This window comes from Lepus europaeus, chromosome 16, assembly GCF_033115175.1.
Source record: "Lepus europaeus isolate LE1 chromosome 16, mLepTim1.pri, whole genome shotgun sequence".
Taxonomy (NCBI): domain Eukaryota; kingdom Metazoa; phylum Chordata; class Mammalia; order Lagomorpha; family Leporidae; genus Lepus; species Lepus europaeus.
Genome location: NC_084842.1, coordinates 51,470,091 through 51,485,183, shown reverse-complemented (window position 1 = coordinate 51,485,183; position 15,093 = coordinate 51,470,091). Strand labels below are relative to the sequence as shown.

The window sequence follows — 15,093 nt, the reverse complement described above, 5'->3', positions numbered from 1 at the left end:
AGGAATATACTTCTCCATAAATGATGTTGAAACAACTAGGAATCAAATTTGTAAAAACCTGAAACTGGATTTTCACCTCAAATCCTATACAAAAATGAACTCAAAATGGATCACATATTCAAATATAAGAGTGAAAAACTATGAAACTTCTAGAAAAAAAATTAAACTTTTTGTGACTTTGAGATAGGCAAAAAATTCTTAGTTATGACACCAAAAGTACAATCAATAAAAGAAAAAATATTTATTAAAGTTAAAATATTTGTTATATGAAAGATACCATTAAGAAATGAAAGACAAGCTTCATATTATAATTAGTTGGAAATCATCTATGTTATAATGAACTTAAAGCCAGAGTGTATATAGAACTAACATTCAGTAAGACAACAACATTCCAACTACAAATGGGTAAAAGACTTGCAAAGAAAGTGTTAGTGAAAGATAAGCAATGACCCATGGCTCATGAAAAGCTGCTTTAACAGTGATTAAGGAAAGGCAAATTAAAACCCCAGTAAGATACCAGAACACATCCTCTAGATGGCGACCATGAAAAAGACAGATGATAAGACATATTGGCAAGGATTTTGAGGAACTAAAACTTTCATGTTACGGCTGGCGAGAATACAAAATATAATGTCACTCTGGAAAATAGGCAGCCTCTTGAAAAGTGAACTATAACCTTAGCATACAATTAATTCATGAATCCTGCTATTAAGATTCTACTCAAGGGAATTAAACACACAGGCAGAAAAACCTATGTATGAATATTATTTACATTATCAATATTATTTACAATAGCCAAACACCAGAAGAAAACCAAATGCTCACCAACTGGTGAGTGGGCAAACAAAACTAATATCCTTTTATAGTAAAATAATATCCAGCAATGAAAAGTATAAACTACTAATGTATGTGACAGTATTGATAAACCTCAAATATGTTACATTAAATGGAAAAAAAAGATAAAAAGATGACATTATATTACCCATTTATGATATTCTCAGAAAAAGCAAATTTACAGACAGAACTCAGAGCAGGGATTACTAGTGGTTGGAGGGTAGGCATGGGAATTGACTCTAAATGGGAGGGAGGAAAATTTAGGGGGAGATAAAGTTATAAAACTGGATTGTGATAATGGCTGCACAACTCTAAATTCACTACAAATAAAAAGGTGAAAAATTTGTATGTAAATTATATCTCAATAAAGCTGTAAAAAGGGTTTAAAATTAATATGTGTAAAAAACTCTGCATTTAATAGAAACTAGATTTCTTATACGTGTTGTCATTCCCATTATGTAAAGTAAAGTAGTTCACTTGATCTTAGCCAAAAGGCCGAGAAGTGATAAAGTAAAGTAGTTCAAAAACAGGTTGCTTCAGGCTGGAACAGAATCATGGAAGATGGGCAGAATTTCCATAGGGTGGTGGGAATGAGACAGCTAGTATGGTGTAGGTAGAGGCAACAGTAAGCGGTGAGGACTAGGCCTCATCTGAGGATCACGGCGCTCCTGGCTGATGAGTGCCGGGAAGCACTCCCAGGTCCATAGTGCAGTCTCCTGAATTCCAGCTGCTTGTCGATCCTTGGGCACACGCCTGTATCTCATACAACTGGTGGTGGGCACCTCTTTACCAAAAACGTCCCAGACTGGATGACAATTCATTAGCAAAGGTCTTTGCCATTCATCAGTTAAGACATTAGCTACATTCAGATACTGCACTTAGAATATTTATCAATCATCAAATCAAAAAATTTGAATGCTTTCAAAACTCACTCTTCTAAAAAGAACTTTCTTTAAAACCTTTAGAATCAAATCATTTTAGGAATGGAATGGAACTTAAAGATCGGCTGTGGAGAGTCTTTATTAAGGAGGTGTACACGTGTGAACATACACATGTTAGCATACAGGTATGTTCACACACACACAGAACTTTGTGAGTACTTTTTCTATTTTACCTTTTTCTGAGTAACTTTCAAGCGAGGACAACCATCCGAAGGAAAAAAACAAGGCTAAGAACTGAGCGGTCCATTATTACTTTGATGGTGCTATCTGCTCCCATCGGCAGAGGGCACTTTCTCCCCACCGCTGGAGGAACCACTGTGCAAATGTCAGCTGAGTCTAAAAGGTGATGGCACTGCTCTCCTGGATACCAAGCAGACTTGGGGACTTGTTTCATCAAGATACATATGCTTGTGAAACTTTAAACTTTTTTTTTGCTTTGTTTTTATCTAAATTGCTCTTGCAGGAAGCGTCTAAGCAATGTTAAAATTAGAATTAACCAGGGAAATAAGATTTCTCAACTTGACCATTAGTGCGGAAGTACATGCATTCCCTCAGAGGTGGGAGTAGAAGGTGGTATCAGATTTTAAGTCTTAGGAGTTAATTTCTTTTGAAGTAGTAAGACTGCTGGGGAATCAAATACTCCTTTCAGAATTTGATTAGCCTGAGAACACACCAAAAGTTTCCAAAAGTTTATGCATCCTCATGTGAAGGCCTCTCTACACTGGTAATTCATACTAAACCTCTCATTAGTGACATTTAAAAAATCGATGTTGTAATTTATTATATTTCATAAGTGGAGCATTTTTTTAAAGGCCTCATTATTCACACAGGTGCAACTTTCCACAGTTAGGACTTGCTCGGTTGGAAGTCATTTTCACAAGTCAAATACAAATTTAGCTGCATTTGGAAAACAACTTGGTACTCCCCTAAGGTCCGTATGATTAGTAAACACTCAGAACCTTAACCAGAGGCACTGCACAGCCAGAAATACACAGCAAATAGCAAAGATCACAGTGCTTCCTTTTATTGGAATAAATGCTTATTTAAACTGAAAAGGTTCAATGTTGTCAGTGCAATTTAGGGCCAGCAAATCAAAATTTTCAAAAGCTGCTTGCTGTGATTTTCTTGCTCAACCCATGTATAATTTTGCATGATCTAAGGTAGATGTTTTTCCTAGATACAGCTCTTTTTTCTTAAGGAGAGTTTCATACAAAATGTTTCTTCCAGAGTTCTTGCACATTAATATTCCAGTTTGGCATCTCATACACATGCTATTAAGTTCAGTGACCAAGATTACCATTAGTTAAAGCAAAAAACCAGACATCCCTTTTCATAAAGGGGTTCATTCAATTTGTTCAGTCTCTGACTATAAATGTGTTGCCTCAACTCACGATCTCAGTATGGCAGCTCAATTTCCACCTGCAGAACGTTAAAGATGGGCGCTACCAAATACCATTTTGTTCAACTCTCATTTTGAGAAGACCAGAAAGGTTACATGGTTTGCCCACCACTGTGCAGCTCATTAGTAGTGGAGCCATGAGAAGTGAGGCCTCCGACTCCCTGGCTGTGTTTTTCCATTGAATTCGCCCTCTACAGGGGAATTTCTCAACTCAGGTCTACTGACATTTTCATCTGGATGGTTCTTTGTTGTAGGATGTTTAGCAGCGTCTCTGGCCTTTACTAACAGATGCCAATAGTACCTTCCCCCTCCCCACGTTTGTGACTATGAAAAAGTTCTCCATACATTGCAAAATGTCTAGAGTACAGAAACGTCACCTGGCTAGAAAGGCTAGTTTTTAGCCCTTCTCTCCATCAGTGTCTCTGTTCAACCCAGCTTCCTGACTCTGGTCTTTACTTACAAGACTTCCACCACTACCTTGTCTGCTCATACCAATTTGTTTCGATTTGTGACATCACTTGTGTTACATTGCTTTCTATACATTTCCATTTCCATGTTTATATTTCTCTTAAAAGCTCCATGAAGAATTAAACGATGTGTTAACAGTCTAATTAACCACTATCTACTTCACATAAAGCAGGAATCCAAGCGTATTTGATACTTTAATTAATTCAGTATTACCAGATTGCCATTACACAAAAAGTCAATTTTGAAAATAGTTGACTATTTAGTGGTGAAGGAGATCCTTTTATTATTTTGATGGAACTCTTAGCATTTACTTGCATTCTGTTTTGGTAAAAAGGTTGTAGTAGGCCAGCGCCAGGCTCACTTGGCTAATCCTCTGCCTGCGGCGCCGGCACCCCTGGTAGTTCTGGTTGGGGCGCCGGATTCTGTCCCGGTTGCTCCTCTTCCAGTCCAGCTCTCTGCTGTGGCCCGGGAAGGAAGTGGAGGATGGCCCAAGTGCTTGGGCCCTGCACCCCCATGGGAGACCAGGAGGAGACACCTGGCTCCTGGCTTCGGATCGGTGCAGTGCACCAGCTGCAGCACGCTGGCCATAGCAGCCATTTGTGGGGTGAACCAACAGAAAAGGAAGACCTCTGTGTCTAACTCTGCCTGTCCCCCCCCCAAAAAAAAAGCCTGTAGTAAATACAGTTATCTTTGGTAACTCAGAAACATCATTTGGAATATCAATTTCTATTTTGTGCTGTTCATATCGCCTCTGTTTTAAAATAGCTTCACGGGCGCTGCTTTTTAAACTGCTACACATGTCTTAGTGCTTCTGTCTCCCCTACCATGTATCAGCCAACCTTCTCCATGACTTCTAGGGGTCACCCTAGGAATGAGAGGTTCTGGAGGTGAGGGAAGAATAAGAGCAATAACCAACAACAATAGTGACAACAATCAAAACTGGAAATCTTAATATTCTTTGAGAGTTCTTACACCTTAGACATTGGTCCACAGGCTTTTAAGGCAACAATGATGTTATTCTGAACAATTCTAGAGACAGTTACTATTATGCTTCCATTTTGCTGATGAAGAAATTGAGGCAAAGAGAAGATGAGTAACTTGCCCCAGGCACTCGGGGGACAGGAAATGGTAAAGATAGGATCCTAAGTAGCCATAGTGTTAATCAACAAAATGTACTGTACTCGGGATAATCAGGTAACCACTGCCTGCAAAAGTAAGCCAACCAATATTATGCCAAATCAAGAACAAATTCCTTCCCCAAGTATTCAATGGTGATTTTAAGCGGAATAAGGTGTGTAAACCTGATGACAGCTGTTTTCTTGTGCCAATGGTTCTTCTTGAGTTTTAATATATTCATTTGCTAAGCAATTGAACCAGGCATTATTCTAGTAACTGGTTATAGAATCGAAAGTTGAAGTATGTTAGTAATAAAAGACTCCAGACACCTTCTGGTTTAATGATTTCAAATCAAATCTGGGGAGCTTTGCAAAAGTACTACTGTGTAGGACCCACCACCAGACCAACTGAATCAGAATCCCTGTATGCTGGGCTTCCTGGGCAGGTTAACAGTCAGCGGCCTTCTGTTGATTAACAACTTATACGTTATCCTTCTTAGTATTTGTTTGTTTGTTCTACTTAATACTATTGGTTGAATTCTGTAATTTATACACAGTTATTCTTAAGTGTTGAAACTTAACTGAAAAGTGATCCCTGTTAAATATAAGAGTGGGAATAAGAGAGGGAAGAGATGTACAATTTGGGACATGCTCAAGCTGACTTGCCCCAAATGGTAGAGTTAGGAACATACCAGGGGATTCCAATTCAATCCCATCAAGGTGGCATGTACCAATGCCATCTCACTAGCAAAAGTGATCAATTTCTGTTCACAATTGATCATAATGATAGGACTAAGAGTCAAAGGGATCACATAAACAAGACTAGTGTCTGCTAATACTAACTGATAGAATTAAAAAAAAAGGGAGAGAACAATCCAACATGGGAAGCAGGATACACAGCAGACTCATAGAAGGGCAGATGTCCTAAACAGCACTCTGGCCTCAGAATCAGCCCTTAAAGCATTCAGATCTGGCTGAAAAGCCCTTGAGAGTATTTCAGGCATGGAAAGCCAGGACACTGTCAAAAAAAAAAATGACCTAAATGAAAGATCTCTGCGAGTGAGACCCCAGTGGAAAGAACAGGTCATCAAAGAAGGAGGTACCTTTCTCTGAAGGGAGGAGAGAACTTCCACTTTAACTATGACCTTGTCTAAATATGATCAGAGTCAGTGAACTCAAAAGGTTTCCATAGCCTTGGCAACTCATGACAAGAGCCTAGGGTGATTACTGACACCATAAACAAGAGTGTCAATTTGTTAAGTCAACAACAGGAGTCACTGTGCACTTACTCCTCATGTAGAATCTCTGTCCTTAATGTGCTGTACATTGTGATTTAATGCTATAACTAGTACTCAAACAGTATGTTTCACTTTGTGTTTCTGTGTGGGTGCAAACTATTAAAATCTTTACTTTATACTAAATTGATCTTCTGTATATAAACAGAATTGAAAATGAATCTTGATGTGAATAAAAGGGGAGACAGAGCGGGAGGGGGAGGGTTGCAGGTGGGAGGGAAGTTATGGGGGGGGGAAGCCATTGTAATCCATAAGCTGTACTTTGGAAATTTATATTCATTAAATAAAAGTTTAAAAAAAAAAAGTCAGCAGCCTTAATGCTAAGGAAAGCTGAGGTTAGAGAAGTAGCCTGCCCATAGTTGCCAATCCAGAAATTTTTAAAGTTTTCGTAATTTTCAAAATATTCACATGTTACTACTAAAATTGATCTACATGATTGGAAATTGTTCCATTCAACACATACACAGGAAGAGAATGACAAACAAGACAAAATTAGGGGAGAAAGCAAGTTGGCACAGATATCTGGAGTGCTGCTGTGAGGGTTACCTCTCAAAGCCTAATAGAGCCTTTGAAACAGTTCAATGTTTTCCTGCCACATGAATGATGAGAATGTAATTGTTCACCGAAGCTGAACTTTTACAGACAAGGACAAGTCAACACCAGCATCAGATTTGGAACTGTTCAAAGCTGGGTTTAATTCCAGCACCTGGAATCTCACAGGTTTGTTCATCACCCTAAGCCCTAGCTCTGCATTGCACAAGTGGTGAGAAATGTTTCCTGTGCTAATAATTCAATTGCATCATGTAGGCAAACACATCTAACACAGTTGAACAGGTAGTTCATAAATAATAATTTCCTTTCCTATCTGCCTTTGAATACAGCTAAAAAAGATATTAGTAAGCTGACAAACTATATAAACTACCTAATTCAACCTCAATTCTATAAAAACAGACAAGTCCTTACCTAGGGAGCATTTGGCACCTCATCTATGGACCCATGATCCTATCTGGGGGCCCTTTTCCTTGTCTCTTGCCAGAACCAAAGGAACTGGGCATTTTCTTTTGTTCCTTACTGGGAATGTACCACAAAGCTTCCTTCTTTCTTCAATGAGTGTATGTGAGCTGTTTCCATGCTCTGATTTGCATGCAAACTCTCATTCATACTTACATGTTCTCATTCATACAAATATGTTCAAATACCCTCAAAATGTTCAGAGAAATGCATCTTATGAAAAAAAAAAACTAGATATGGATTTTTGTTACACCAGAACTAACTTATCTCTTAATTCCATTGCCATGAACTGTTGAAGTGCCTTGGTACTATCTGTTCAGCTCAGGGTGGTGACAACAGAAGTGTGGCACCTTTCAGAAACACTCATCTGAAACACCGCCCTCCGAATGCTCCAGCTCAGTGACAGATGTCCTTGGAAGGTCAGAAGCAACTGTGCTCGGAGCCCTCAATACCTCACAAAGCATTTTCACACAGTTTTCAAAAGGGATGTGCTTCCTCAGTGGACCAAACATGATCCATTTTGAGGTATATTCATGAGAAAAGTCCCTAATCGATCTTCGTTACTATACCTTCAGCTGCTGGGGCACGGCCTAATTCCCTGCAGCACAGTAATACGTTCTTATTCGGTTGCTGACTGCTTCATATTCAATTTCAACAAATGCAGCAGAGTGCACTCACTGAGTTCAAAGTGAAATTCTCAGCACAATGGGGGAACATAATGATGAACTATGTTGACCCAGCACAGGCTAGAAGCACACACAGAATGTGAATAATGGCATAACATGAACCATAATGGGAGATAAACAAGAGATTCCACCACAGTTACCATAAACCGAATAAAATTCTATTAACATTCCCTATTGTGGTTGTGTTACACAGAATTTTCTGCTATGTCAACAATACTTCCTAAAATAAATCTCTTATAAAAATGCTTTATGTAAAAATTGCATGCTGTCAATTCTCCAGAACATTGAAATCCATGGTGTGAAAAGCAAGTATCTCACTGAAAATACTTCCTTAAGGAAATGTGGCACAATGAAAGTTATATAGAATGCTAGGTATTATGCAAACTAAACAAATAGATAAATGAAGATGGTAGTTCACATAAGGAAATAATCTTGAGGAAATAACAAAATAAGCAAAATTAATCTCTTTTTAAACTGCAATGTTTCTCAGAACGCTTAGCACATGAGTATGTGTTGTAACTCTTTAAGAAGTAGATCTGTTAGCAGTTTGCAAACCGATTTTTTTCTCAAGCATTTTTCAAGACTCAGGTACTGTGGTTTGCTATTTTAGGAAACAGTGACCTAAAGTAAAATCACAATATATCGCCTTCCACAATGTTCTCACAAATGAGCATCCTAGCTCTTCAGATAAAAGAGTTGGTTCACTCTGCCTTACAGATCACAGCAATCTTTCAATTAAGGTCAGCAATCTCAAGCTGTTACAGAGCTTTGGCAGCTCCCTATGAGATTAAAACACACTTCTTCCTGCACTAGCTCTGGCTGTTTATATAGCCATTAAAAAACAATTAGAACACAATTGCACATACTTCTGGTTCTGAATCCAAATCCTGCAGTGGAATTCTCAAGGCCAGTTCTTCCCTTCTGTCTGGTGCATAAGTGTAAAACAATCTGAACCCTGAATCTATATTGGAGAAACAGTGGTCAATTCAAGACACAAGGCTTAACAAGTCAATAGAGAAGGCAACTGAGGATTCCTCAAGACAATCTACCGATTAGTGGGTCTGCAGCACTAAATGTCATTGACAATCATCAGTTTTAGAAGAAGCAGAAACAAGTAAGAGGCTTTGTATCTGCTGTGTCATCAATGTTAAAAATCATTAGAGTGAAAGATTTTCCTCTAAAAATGTTAGAAGCATTGATCTTTATACTCAAAGTGTTAAAAACAAAAACAAAATCCTCTCCCAAACATAATATACTAAAAGCCTTCTTCCAATTTCAAGACACTTTAAGCAGAGACTTCACTCCCTGATCTGGTCCAATACAGCAAGGAGCTCTTGCATTCCTAATAAAACCAGGCCTTTGAAAGGTGTGCAAACACTGCTGTCACTCTGGGGGAAGACAAATATGTTGGCTGACTTGATAAAGGCAAACCAAGAGCGGTCTACACAAATGCTAGATGGTTGTCAGGATTTGACAATGGAATAGTTCTGGTTTCTAAGTGCCTGAATATCACCCTGTCCACCCAGACAAACCCCAAACAGCTTGTCACATACTGCAATGCGCCTCATCGCTCCAGTCATCACAGTCGTTGTAGCCATTGCACTGCAGTTTCCTGGGGACACAGAGTCCACTGGCACACAGAAAGCTCTCGCCCCCTCCGCAGAGCACTGGAAAAAAAGAGAGGGGAGCAGAAAACGTCACAAGACTTCTTTTCTCTTAAAATCAGGAGAGATAAGGCAATGATAGAAAACCTCCCCCTGATATTCAAATTTGCTTTCCAAATTCCCTGTTTCCTTGGCACTGATGTTTTTGAGCCCTCTACAAAAATACTTGTGAAATTACCTGGAAATAATACCAAGAGTGCTTGCATCAGAAGGGCAGGAGCGGTTTTACAAGGGGGTGTGCAGGGCAAAGTGCCTATGCTCGGAACACGAGTAGCCTCACCGGCTGCACAAGTTGGGTGGGGAAAATACCTGACTGCAGTATTGTTTTTACTTAAATTTATATAAATGGAACAAATTTCATGTATCTCATACAGTTTTAAGAACAACAATGACATTTCCCACCTCATCCTCCCTCCCTCCCTCATTCCCAACCCTTCCTCCTGCTTCTTTTAATTTTTGCAATAACATACTTTTTTTCACTTTGAGAACAAGTTTTATCATTAATCAAAGAGGCACCTAAGGAGACAAGCAATGGAATTGGGCACTGAGGCTTATCTAAAACTTATGGAATATCCTCCACTTAATACACGAAAATGAAGTAAGTCTTTGAGAACAAGTACTACTATTAACTCTCATAATATGACTCTTAAGGATAGAGGTCCTGCATGGGGAGTTAGTGCACAGTGACTCCTGTTGTTAATTTAACAATTAACACTCTTAAGTATGACGTCAGTGATCACCTGAGGCTCTTGACATGAGCTACCTAGGCTATGGAAGGCTTTTGAGTCCACAAACTCCTTCAATATTTAGACAAGGCCATAGCAAAGTGGAAATTCTGGGAGTATCATTCTTAATGACTGAAATCTATGCATTGTGAAGTCCTATTAATTGAACAAACATTAAAAAAAAAAAACCTTTCCTTCTAAAACGCTATTCTATATGGCACAGAGGAAGTTAGTAAAAATAGAGTCAGTCAATTGATGTGTGCTGAAATCTAAGCATGGAGACCCCGTGCCCTGAGTTTGAAATGCATTTACTTGCCTTAATAAAAATGCCACTTAAAATGTCAGCATCTATTTTGGCAGAAGGAATGTGAAATGACATTAGCTAACAGTGTTTTTCTTTTTTTTTTTTTTTTTTCCTTAACATGATTACAATCTGGTATATTTTGCTCTTAGTATTACAGTGATTTTTCTTTTCAAATTCAACAAATACTCAATTGACTTAAAATTTAGCGGACAGTAACTTTGAGATAAAAAAAAATGTTTTAAGGAAGATCACTAAGAGAAAAGGATAAATCAGTTCAAAGTGATGTCAAAATAATCTTAAATAGATGGTAATACGCAAAGGGCTTTTCAATGTGTACAACACTTGACTCAGCAATCTTCTTGCATTTCATAAAGAAAATGACCATGAATATGTATGCTTGTTTTTAAGGATATTCATGCAATTGTTGTGTATATCCAGAAGATATTTATGAAACAACCATGCAATAGTAGGTGATTAAACAAAGACTTTTAATACCTCCATAATAAATACTGCTACAGTAACTGAAAAGCACATTGTAGAAAATATCTAGCATCCTAGCACAAAGTTCAATACTTTAAGTGGAAAAATACTAAATGATTCTAAAAAGACTTAATATAATCTAGTATGGAGAGAGGTATATCAAGGACTACTGTAATTATCCCTGGTAGTCGGATTAAAACTAATTTTTTATTTTTCAACCAGAGAAAAAACCTGTAATTTTTTTTTTTTTTTTTTTTTTTTTTACAATCAGAATGGACAGTGAGAGAGAGACAGAGAGAAAGGTCTTCCTTTTGCCGTTGGTTCACCCTCCAATGGCTACAGCCGGCGCACTGCGCTGATCCGATGGCAGGAGCCAGGTGCTTCTCCTGGTCTCCCATGAGGTGCAGGGCCCAAGGACCTGGGCCATCCTCCACTACACTCCCGGGCCACAGCAGAGAGCTGGCCTGGAAGAGGGGCAACCGGGACAGGATCGGTGCCCCGACCGGGACTAGAACCTGGTGTGCCGGCGCCGCAAGGCGGAGGATTAGCTTGTTGAGCCACGGCGCCAGCCAAAACCTGTAACTTTTCATCAGCTGTTGTTTCAGAGTAACAGTAGACAAATACAACACCTGAAAACCTCTCTTTCTCCCCCTCCCTCTCTTATTCTCTTCCTCCTCATAAGCAACCTAGTTGGAGGCCATCAGCTGCGTGGTCAGCTGCTGAGTCAATACCACTGTCCCCTGAGCCATGTTATGCTTTGATGAGAAGATCCTCATAACTAACAGAAGCTAGGAAATAGGCAACATTTTAACTCCTTTGAATACTGAAACGGACAGTCAAGGCTCCAGTCATTGAGGCTCACGTCTGTCGTATTTCCCACCATGTTCCTGGGAAACAGTAGACTGGCTAGTACTCAGGGGTCCCTAAACTAACATTTGACAAGGAAAGTCACTTGACTCTCTAATGCAGCACTCTGCTGCCACACACACACACAATCCATTGATTACTTTCCAATGCTATCAGAGATCAGAGTCTCAACTCAGTAAAATGAAGTCCTAATTGGCTTGGTAAGTTTCTTATAATGCTACAGTAGCAGTATGAGAAAGATCTTCACACTATCAACAAACTTATCATACCCCAGGACCAGTACTGTGGTGTAGCAGGTAAAGCTGCCACTTGCACTGCCAGCATCCCATATGGACACTGGTTCCAGTCCTGGCTGCTCCACTTCCAATCCAACTCTCTGTTTTGGCCTGGGAAACAGAGGAAGAGGGCCCAAGTCCTTGGGCCCCTGTACCCACTTGGGAGACTAGGAGGAAGCTCCAGACTCCTGGCTTCAAGTCAGCCCAGCTCTGCTTGGTGTAGCCATTTGGGGAGTGAACCAGCAGATGGAAGACCTCTCTCTCTGCCTCTCTCATTTATTTGAAAGGCAGAGTTACAAACTTTAAAAAGCTATTATATTCCACACTTTCAGTACAAGAACTAAATTACACCTATGGATTTCAATTGAAAAAATACTGAACACATGTACTGTGCATACTGTTAAAGGATTGAGCACGGAACTGCACTACTACAGGAGAGCAGACTCCTAAAGGGTACACAGCAAACAGATCTGCGATGAAAAACCAAACCTTAAGATTTTAGCAGCATGTCTATACAATATCCTTTATCTGGGGTTAAGAAAAAATCTTGAAGGAGTTTATCCCATTGTGAGATTTTCTATATTACACATAGTGGAAGGTACAAAAATTCCTTCTGTCTCTGTATTTGCAGCTCCAATGCTACCCAAGAGTTACTGCATTCCCCATGCAAGGCTCTGTTGATTCCCCAGGACATGGAGCTGCAAGCGACACCGTTAAATAACCGCCACCTTCTAGTTTCATCCGTAGCATCCTCGGTGACTCCACTGAAGCCACATGTTGCATTGTGATCATTGGTGTGTGCGTCTGTGTGTGTGTGTTGTCGTGAACATTTTGAATCTGGATCAGATTTCACACGTGGCACTGCTGGCACTGCTCTGCTTATTGACAGTCCCTGTCTTGGTTGACTTAGCAAAAAGTGACATCTTCATTGTGGTGCCTCATTTACAGATGTGGCTGCCTTGGTTTTAGGACTTTATAAATTGTTTATTGTTTTTTCTTTGAAAGGTCAGACTTCCAGAAATCAATATTACTTTCATAATATCAGAATGTTTTTGTAATTTCTTCTGAACCACTGTTCAAAATTTCCACTTTATTTGCATAGAACTGTCTAATGAAGTGCTTCAGACACATCTGACTTGGATTTTCTAAAAGGCCCATGAGAAGACAAGCAGGCATTTTTATTGCAAATTCCTTGGGCTGGGGAGGAGGAGACAGATGACAAATAGAGGAAGTGGAGTATTATGGGGTTAAGACATCAATGGGACAAGCCTATAGACAAGTAAAGGGTGAAAACCAAGCAAGATGCCCAAGATCAAGGCTCAGGCCCAGTGCTCTCCACCTCACCCACTCCCCATGCCTGGAACTTGAACTTGGGCCACTGCATAGTCAGCTGATAAGAGGCCAGTTGAAGAGCACCAGGACTGAGTAAAATTTGAAACTCTCCTGCCTTTTGTTGAGAAAACTAGCGTCTGTCCTTCCGGGGAAGGAGATGCAGAGGAGATGAAATTCCATGACAGTTCTAGGCCTTTGGAAAAACATTCTGAGACATCACATAACAAGTTTCAAACGAGAATTTTCAACCATCAATTTTACTGTGTTACAACAGTCATCCTCCAACAATTGGAGTTCACACTTAAGATGACAAAAGGAGATTCCCTGAAGAGAAGACAGGCTGACCAAACTGGATACCATTTACCCTAACATCTTCTGTCATCCCAAAAGGATATGTTGGACTTTAAACCACTCACACAATGGGAGATTCATTTATTACTTTAACAGCTATTTACTGAGTATCTACAATGCGCTAAATGCTGGAATAGCCCCTGGAGATACAGCAGTGAAGAAGCCAAACAGAAAGTCCCCACTTTAGTGCTTTGAAGCACAGGAGGGGGGCTTCAAAAAGTCTGTTTACAAGTATCATCAAAAGGTAATGCAGATTTTCTATGTACTAAAGTCCCCTCATATATTCTGATTATCATCTGTTAAAGACTTTTGCTAACTAAAGATGCTTCACCACCCACCAATGTTGACCAACATTCACACATGTGAAAATTAATTAATACTACTGCAAGGACAGCAGAATGAGAGTACAAAGTTGTCTACGATACTAGATTACCTGCCCAGAGGCCAGGGACAATGATGAATCCCCAGGACTTCACAGTGCACAGATTCTGAAGAGTTACATTCCTGAAAGCAACCAGCTCTTTTCGGTGTTCTTGTCTCTGACAGCAGACTGCTGAGATAACAATCCACAGCCTGAAATTACCTGGAGATATTCTGCAATTGCCTCCAGCCCCCTTGGTTCTCTCTGTCTGTTATGGGCAATGTTTACACTGGCAAATGCTCTTCCTCTACTCTAGTTGTTAACTTTTGGACTCTTTTACAGAAATTACCAACCCATGGCTGATTGTATGATGTCCTTGTTTGCCCTTTGAGCCCTACTTAATGCCTGAACTCAGCTTCAAAACCACCTCTGGAGAGAAAGCTAACATGACATAGCCCGCCCTTCTCTCCCTGGGCCTATACTGAGAAACAGCCTGTTGGTGCCATATGCTACAGACTGATAAAATTAAGTTAATGTAACCCCCAATTACTTTTACTTTAAAAAAATTAATTTGAAATTTTTTATTTGAAAGGCAGAGGAAGAGAGAGATAATCTTCCACATACTGGTTCACTCCCAAGATGGCCACAACTGCGGGAGCCAGGCCGACCTGAAGCCAGGAACTTCTTCTGGGTCTCCCACATGGGTACAGGGGCCTAAGGATTTCTACCACTTTCCCAGGCCATAGCAGAGAACTGGACGGGAAGTGGAGCAGCTGGGACTTGAACCAGCACCCATATGGGATGCTGGCACTGCAGGCAGTAGCTTTACCTGCTATACCACAGCACCAGCCGCTACTCTTACCTTTTACAAGGATATTTAACTAGAAGGAAGAAAATGTGTATAATTCTTCAACAGTTCACACAAGAACTCCCCTTGTGGAGAGTGCTGTAGCTTTGGGCAGAAGAGATTAATAAAACAATGGGG

At 39.9% G+C, this 15,093-nt stretch overlaps 1 protein-coding gene across 4 annotated transcripts in view; it reads right to left on the bottom strand.

The window, feature by feature from the left end:
- Positions 1–15,093, bottom strand: part of CORIN (corin, serine peptidase) — a 330,706-nt gene that overhangs the window by 80,530 nt on the left and 235,083 nt on the right. For all 4 annotated transcript variants that reach the window (XM_062213544.1, XM_062213543.1, XM_062213542.1 and 1 more), the window contains exon 6: positions 9,303–9,416. In XM_062213544.1, coding sequence (XP_062069528.1) covers positions 9,303–9,416 — 114 coding nt within the window. The remainder of the gene's footprint in view (positions 1–9,302; positions 9,417–15,093) is intronic.